The 7,907-nt window shown below is 43.0% G+C and overlaps 1 protein-coding gene and 1 long non-coding RNA gene across 17 annotated transcripts in view; both read right to left on the reverse strand.

The window, feature by feature from the left end:
- Window positions 1–333: 333 nt before the first annotated feature.
- On the reverse strand, window positions 334–5,057 carry LOC119276295 (polypyrimidine tract-binding protein homolog 1-like). Its single transcript, XM_037557329.1, has 10 exons — window positions 4,611–5,057; window positions 3,973–4,182; window positions 2,401–2,463; window positions 2,166–2,239; window positions 1,995–2,090; window positions 1,741–1,798; window positions 1,576–1,671; window positions 1,420–1,501; window positions 1,225–1,337; window positions 334–1,064 (listed from the first exon to the last, which is right to left on the reverse strand). The coding sequence occupies exons 1-10, from the start codon at window positions 4,791–4,793 to the stop codon at window positions 462–464; spliced, it is 1,578 nt and encodes a 525-aa protein (XP_037413226.1). The 5' UTR covers window positions 4,794–5,057; the 3' UTR covers window positions 334–461.
- A 610-nt stretch (window positions 5,058–5,667) lies between these two features.
- LOC119276296 overlaps window positions 5,668–7,907 on the reverse strand; it is an 8,560-nt gene continuing 6,320 nt past the window's right edge. For 14 of the 16 annotated variants that reach the window (XR_005136536.1, XR_005136534.1, XR_005136525.1 and 11 more), the window contains 2 exons: window positions 7,628–7,725; window positions 5,668–6,531 (listed from right to left, as the gene is read on the reverse strand). This is a non-coding gene — a long non-coding RNA (uncharacterized LOC119276296). Of the gene's footprint in view, window positions 6,532–6,591; window positions 6,603–6,708; window positions 7,096–7,627; window positions 7,726–7,907 lie in introns of those variants that run through there. The other 2 variants (XR_005136523.1, XR_005136522.1) reach the window with 2 other exon arrangements.

Raw genomic sequence — 7,907 nt, forward strand, 5'->3', positions numbered from 1 at the left:
AAATCGGGGAAAATTAATATGGATTAGAGGGAGTAGAACTTTTAGAGACCCCTATAAAACCATACAGAGGCTATTGATTTTAGAGTGTGTGCTAGAGTTACTCTAAACTACTCCTGAACTCTTAATCGCCACGCTGCTGTGACGTTTTAACCACGAATATGCTGTTTCATTCCCTGGCACCGCCCAACCAAAGGCTCCTCCCTCGCCAGGTTAGGTTAAAAGGCCGCAGAAACGAATAGTATAGTTTGCAGCCAACACCATTTCCTCCAATAATAAGAATGAAATGATACAACCCATAGCCAAAGCGTTTCACTACAGAATAATTATGTATGCCCACTTGTTTCTGCCACATGTGCACCAAAATTCCTGAGCGCACGACTACGAATCAGAAGCCACAATAAAATGGTCACCGGCAAGTACTCAACACTCGCACATGCGTTTCTTACATACACATAAGCTAGCTAACGGTTATACGGATGAAGCGGCCTACCAAATGGAGGATACTGACCTCCCTGCCCAGGAAAGCCCATCATCTGCGGCCCGGCACCAGGAGGAAACTGCTGATTGCCATATACTGGAAACTGCGGCATTGATTGCATATGACCCTGTGGAAACGGCGGGCCTCTATAACCTGGACCTTGCATCATTTGAGGACCTGGAGGTAGCTGCTGCCTTCCATGGCCAGGGAACGACATCGCTTGATGGTTGGGCATCTGTTGATTTCCTTGACCTGAATGCTGTGACATTTGAGCTTGATTTGGGCCTTGCGGGAACCCTGGGGCTCCATAGCCTTGTAGAACTCCCTGGCTGGCGTATTGTTGAGGTCCACCTGAAGCAGTTTGTGGGTGTGGCTGACTGGAAGGAAGGGATGGTGCTCCTGGTGTTGCCAGAATAGATGTAGTCCCTGGTGCTGCTACTACATCAGCTGCTGTGGAAGGAGCACTGCTGTATGGTGGCGCAGTAGAGCCAGCAGCAAGCATTGGCTGAGGGCCAAGAATGGAAGGTTCATGGTTAGCAGGAGCACTGTTCGCCCCAGTGTAATCTCGACCCCGCTCATTGTTGATCTGAAACAAGATAAAAACATCACCAAGGATTTAACATCTGATATTACTAGTTCATATCAGGCACAAGTAGTTTTGCCTGGTGCATCGAAATCTTTATTCCTCAGCACGATGGTGCATTTGTTATACCAAATTTGGACATAACGAGGGAGTGGTGCATTACCCTAACATTAAGATCGGTATGGCGTGAAAACGCGAGGTGAAGCTTGCAATATCCGCCTTCATAGATGCTGTGTCCTTCTAATGCTTCTCTTGCTTTAACTGCAGTTTGAATATCTGCAACAAAGGCGTAAAAGTTTGAGAGACATGCTGCACGCCAAGAACTTTTTGAGTTTTGTGTACTTGCAATTTTTTTTACCTGGATACTGGATTAGTGCATGGAAGCCAGAGTTCTTCTCAAAAATAGCAATCTTCTGTACAAATCCAAAAGCAGAGAAGACCTGCCAATTACAGGAACAAATGGTTGGTGCCATGTATTTTACATATGATGATTTCATGGTATTTAATACATTACCTCGTGAAGAGCATCAATTGTAACAATATACTGCATATTCTCAACTGACGCAAGCAGAACATTGCTCTCTGCCTCCTCCTTCTTCCCATCCTGGGCCTAACCCAACCACTACGTTAGCATAAGAAAAATACCAAATCATATACGCACGGAGGTTAGAAGTATTACCACTCCAGATCCATCAATAGCAGAAGGTGCAAGGGGAAGGTATGGGTTTGTATAATCCCTAAAGAGGAAAAGAAACCAATAAGTGAGGATCTTTCAACGCCAAAATGAGAGGAAATAGTTAAACAATAGCTTAGTGTCATAGGGTAATAGAATATCATGAGACAAACAATTATTTTTGCCCATGTTTGTAGTGAGAAAAAAATGGTAGGAGAATGTGATGAACGTTCAGGAAGCAGCAAGATAGCAATTCTTACCTACTCCTATGACTCTGAAACTTGACATTTAGAACAGAGTGTGCTGAATAATTTATTCTTAAAGTGCAGGACCCATCAAGTTCTGGAAGCAAGTAGCTGCAGCAGAAGCATAGATAGTTATCCATCAGTCTTGAAAAATAGTACAATAGAAATATAACCTGAGAACGATACCTAGGAATGCATCTGCCATCCAGAGCAGCTTTTGCAGATGACGCGGTCTCAGCATCAGAAAATTGTATCAACGCCTATAAGACAGGGATAAAAAACATAATTCCATATAAAACCTACCAGGACAAAGAAAAGGAAATCATGCTGCTTGTTCTTAAAAAGAGAAACCATCATGCAAGATTTGAGGGGATGATCAGATGATGAACTGTTACTAAATGAGTACAAGTAAAACCGTCACCTGATAACCAGATGCCTTTTCAAAGGTAGCAATCTTGTGAACATATCCAAAAGCAGAAAATACCTGGGTAAACAAAGTTCGGTTGTCAATATGACAAGTACAATAATATAGTAAAACCAATTGCATGCATTTAGATAAAATGGAAAGACAAGCAAGCTTAAGTCGGGAAATAAGCTACAAAGGCCAACTAATATCTGAATGCAGAGTGCCACAAAGACTCAATTATAATAAAGCATGAAGAAAAGCACAGAAGCATACAAGGTAAATTCCTCACTAACCATGACACTCACAGGGAAGAGTTTGAAGGCAAGTTTTGAGGTCTTACTAGCAGATCATTTTTTTTCAAAAGGAGTCCTCTAAACCGCTAAAAATACAAAACCATAGAAGTTCTGCTTATATTATCACCGAGTCAATACTTTCCATTTGTTAGCGTTTATAACAGATGGCCAAGAGAAGGCAGCAAGCAGCAGATCTACAAAGCATTGATATTCCAGTGCCGCTAAAAAAAGGAACTACAAGTTCAGCTGAACAAGGTCCCAACACTGAAAAACAACTTTTAGGCATGTCTTCGCATCAGCAAGTGAGGAACTGTTAAAACAATTGCAATTCTATACAAAATTTAAAGCTCAATTGAACAGAATTGAGTACAGGTATGTCAGTCACTTGAGACTAGAAGGCATAAAGAATGACAGAAGCAGTTGCTAAAGCCAAACAAGCACAAAGTGTTCAACAAAGGATGCACTGCATGTTGAGGCCTTACCGATTAGCTGATGTACTTTTTAAAACTTTACTGATCTATAGTTATGTATAAGTATAGGCTAACTGTTCAAGGTCTCCATCATGATAACTGTTATAGGATTGTTCCGTGACATCATTTCTGTGTGATGCTATTTGCCAAAATTATTTGAGGGCATGAAATCGTGAACAATGTATGCATGTTTAGTGGTTCTGGCAAAAAGATACGAATTGTTGCCTCTAGCCTATTTGTATTGAATTGTGATATAACAGGGAACTACAATTCTGGCATCTTCATCTTGTGTTTTCTTTACGGTAACGGCTTCATCTTGTCCTGGTGGCTTTCTGGAGATAGTTGAAAACAATACTATCCTCACATCTTTATTTGTTCCTGTACACAGTGTCAAGTACCTCGGAAACATCAAATTCAATAAGTATTTCATGCAATCCTCATTGAGACAACATGTAAACCAACTTTTTGTCACTAACTATTACGTAGTCAACAAACATGAAGGGGGAGGAAGGGAAAGGGAGGGAGAAGGAGGATGGGAGGGAGAGAGGGAGGGAGTGGATGTTAACATCCTAGCGGAGGATATAGTTTGAGGGAAGGGAAGGGGGTAGGGCAGCGATGAGTAAGGGAGAGGAAACGAACACACACAGTTGTTCCTGATGCGGTTGCCAGTCATGATACTCCGTGACAACAGCCTGCTAATCCATTTGGACCATGTAAAAAATGGGCTACAAGTTACTAAGGCAGTCCTGGCAAATCAAATTAATCCTGCAGACATCAGACTAAGTAAACAACAGAAATCATACTAGGACTCTTAACTTCCTTACCAAGTGTAGAACATCTATGCTGACAGCATCTGGCAGAACACCCTCCATTGTCACTAGCAAAACATTGCCTGCAGCATCCCCGGTATTCTTGCTGTTGACAATCTCCTGTCTATTGGAGTACTGAAGGTACACATTCTTGCCTCTTACCTGTGCTGGCTCCGCTGATGATGCATAGTATGATATCATAGCAATTGCCTGATTTTGGTCAGCCTGCAAAGACAGAATGTAAAACTTAACTAGTGTTCGGTATCTACTATGGAGCATACCAAACTACAGTCTAGACTTGTATATTTCTTTTTCCTCGCATAATCAGTCAAAATTCCTTAAGACAAACTCCAGACACAATTTCCACCAAGATTGCGCTCGTTTAATTGTAAAGAACATGACAACAACTAAAGGTTTCTTCCTGTGCAAGATGTCTTATACAGCTCTAAAGGCCTTAACAGTTTATGAATGGCACAACTCACTGACTAAACACACGAACAGGACGCCCCCTTATATCCCCACACTCGATACGGGAGAGAGGGAAGGGATGGGTGGGTGGGTGGCTGAGGAACTAAACTGACTCTCAACCCAAATACTCATATAGGCCGAAACTATAACGAAGATACAATCAAGGATCTGGAACTAATACTCACGAATTCGATGAACGCCTGGTTCCTGTTGGCGCCGACGTTGCACTTGGTGTTGACGACCTTGCCGAAGAGGTTGCCCAGCTCGGTCAGCTCCTCGTCGGTGCACTCCCACGGCAGGTTCCTCACGTGTATCACCTTCGATGGAGGCTGAGTGTACCGGAACTGCGGGTTCCCGCCGGAAGCCATTCCCACCCCCCGAAAGCTCCTCCTACCTCCCGATCTTAACTCGGCAGGTGATCGCGATAAACAGATCCCCTCAGGAGGAAACTGTCAGTGGATACGTTCGCGACCAAGGCGCGTCAAAGTAGGAGCCTGAACTTAACGGCGGCGAGCGGCGAGCGGCGGTTCTCGTCGACGATGTGGAGAGGCGACAGGCCGGACCGGAGGAAGACGGGTTGGATGGATTGTCAAATAGAAAGGCTTCAGAGCCGCCTGCTGCCTAGGGTTTCGTGTGGGCTCCTGTGGGAAGAGAGAGTACGGAGAGAGAGGCAGCTGGGCCAGGGGCCTCGGGCCGCCAGGCAGTCGTCTTTCGGTGGATTGTGGGCTTGGGCCATGAAGCTGCAAATCTCGAGGCAATTATCCGACGGCGCACAACACGTCGCCAGAGAAACCCACTTCTAAACCACATCGTGACTAGTACAATGCCCGTGCGTTGCTACGGGTAAAAGCAGAATACCCATGTGTTGCCACGGAATAATAAAAATATGGACACATTGATCAAATTATTCTTCTAATTTAGAAATACGGGTTAAACGGTTACATCCAGTTTTCATCATGCAACGACAAATATAAATTCTTTTCCACTTTTTTTCCTTCTCGGCAATCTTCCTATCTTCTTAAGCAGCCAAATTGCTCGCCACCCGAGAACTTATAATTGGATATATATCATTCATTTATAAATAGTATTAGTATTCTCACTGTAAAGAAATATAAGAGTGTTTAGATCATAGTAATCTAAACACTTATATTTCTTTAGAGAGGGAGTATCACTCAACTTCACGCATCCACATGTCACTATTACAAGGTACACAAAGATTGACAGTCACTATTACAAGGTACATAAAGATTGAAAATTTCATAAGCCTCTTATTTCAGTAATAATAGCATAATCGATGCAACCTTCAATAATAAGCTCATTGTATGGATTGGAGTAGCGGCAGATGCCAAGATGGTGGATTCAGACATATTGTTGTAATACTTTGTAAGGTCCTCGAGAATAATCAATAAAGTGGCCGTATACATCTCCCAGATGCAGAGGCCGGAGGTCATCCTCCTTTTCTAAAAAATAAATAATAAGCTCATTGTATATAGGAAATTTCCATTTATCTTGAATCAAGAATTTGAATAATAAGTTGGATAATCTAATGTTTTCGAAGCTGGGGGATTTGTATATAATTGGTATCTTTATTACCAACACAATCATCATGGTTGTGGTCATGGCAGCAGTCGTCAAGGTCTTCACGGCGCCACCGTTCTCCTTCTGCGCAGTGGCGGAGACAAGCCCCAGGCTGCCCGGGCGGCGGCCTGGGTCCTGAGGCTTGGCTCCTTCGTTTACTGTAGTGGATTTTACACTGTTTAGCATTGTACCAAGTGATTGGCCTGGGGCTTGCCCGGGTCGTGGCTTGATCCTAGCCCCGCCACTGCTTCTGCGTCTCCACCAAGTTCAAAGACGGCGTGACAGCGGCGAACAACCTATCACCGGCATTTAGGTTTGTCAGCTTTCATGTTGGCCAACTTCGCCCCGGGTTTCGACTTCTTCAGTTTCGTGATTGCAGTTGCCTCGCTCTCCCTTGAAAACACCACAATGGCCACAGTCGCCCCTGCCCTGCCCGCCGGCTTGGTCACCATCGCAGGCATCACCTTTCCGTCCAGCCCATGCTAACCAACCGTCTCTCCCACGACCCGCTCCACAACTACTCCTCTCCTGCTTCCATGAAAACGCAATATATTTCATATTCACCAAGAAGCAACAGAAGTTAGATCACTAATTAAATCCTAGTATGATGAACCATTTATGCTGAAATAGCTACAGAGCAACTCGCGTAGATTAAAGTTAAATCTAGCAATATAGTACACTTGACACCGGAGTAAACCCCAGATTAAACAATGTACTATGACTTCAGAAGAATATACATTAATCTGCCATATTGCAGGGAAAACAAATCTGGAGCACAAAGTAGAGAGAAACACCTGTAACACACATGCACGATATAACATGACCTAAATGTAATAAAATATAGTTGTATTTTCTAATGGAACAAAATATGTATCTGCAGATGGTACTCAAGATGCTTCTTTTTTTTTGCCTCTCATTATTATTTTTGTTGGAGAAGAAGTTACATTTGTTACGCACTAAAAGGCACCTGGTAGCATATCATGTCATCAGATAATCTTCTGGACTGTGTTCCTACTTCCTACTGCTTCACTGATTTCTTGTAGTTGCTAGAAAAATGAGATTTGTCAAACAGAAGCTTCCTTCCGCCTGCCACTGACATGCCACCGACGATGTGTGAATATTACGTGAGCAGCTACAACCTTTTTTTATGGATGAGACGATGAGCAGCTACAAACTTGATACTGTTAATGGTAGTCTCATTCTTCCAAAAAAAATAGGAAAACAAACTCATACATTTCAACACAGCTCCTTCTTCACATAAACTTCCAGTTTAAATGAAAATACTATTATTTTCGATGAAGGGAGCTTTATTACTTAAAAGGTTTAAGCATTATACCCGGCCCCTCTGCATAAATGAAAATACTAATAGCAACAAAAAAAACTTAATAAGAAAACTCCGACAATGTGGACCGAGATTGACTTGGTAGTAGATCAAATCACACGCGTTCAATCTTTGCTCAATGAGAACTGAGGAACAACTTTGTAAAAAAAAACTACCCTACTCCATACTGATCATTGCATGACATCAATATTTCTCTTACAGAACTAAACTTAGACAGCCATGTAAGCTCTAAACATTGTTCTTGATTAAACGGACAAAACATAAAGGAATTAGAAGTCTCACCATCAGTATATAATGTTTCCACGCAATATTTTTGTCCGAACAACCACAATCAATATCCATTACATCCACACTCGCCTCAAGAGGGAGAGTAGACCCGCCTGCACAATAGAGACTATAGAACATTCACATAAAGTGCTAAAAAATGTAATACCAAAATTTAATCTAATGAGGAAGCAGAGCCCGCCGCCGCATCCATGGATGGCCACCAGAGGAGTCTCCAGCGCCGTGCGACGTCGACCTGCCGCAAGGGCCCGGACGGGCAACGGCACACGCATCCACC

The sequence above is a fragment of the Triticum dicoccoides genome, chromosome 3B (assembly GCF_002162155.2).
Source record: "Triticum dicoccoides isolate Atlit2015 ecotype Zavitan chromosome 3B, WEW_v2.0, whole genome shotgun sequence".
Lineage (NCBI taxonomy): Eukaryota > Viridiplantae > Streptophyta > Magnoliopsida > Poales > Poaceae > Triticum > Triticum dicoccoides.

What these genes read in the sequence shown, in the direction of transcription:
- LOC119276295 (XM_037557329.1), bottom strand. Translation starts at nt 4,793, where the DNA reads ATGGCTTCCGGCGGGAACCCGCAGTTCCGGTACACTCAGCCTCCATCG. An exon ending in CAATTGATGCTCTTCACGAG is followed by an intron (nt 1,502 to 1,575) that starts GTAATGTATTAA and finishes TGTAATTGGCAG; the next exon opens with GTCTTCTCTGCTTTTGGATT. An exon ending in ATACCGATCTTAATGTTAGG is followed by an intron (nt 1,065 to 1,224) that starts GTAATGCACCAC and finishes ATCTTGTTTCAG; the next exon opens with ATCAACAATGAGCGGGGTCG.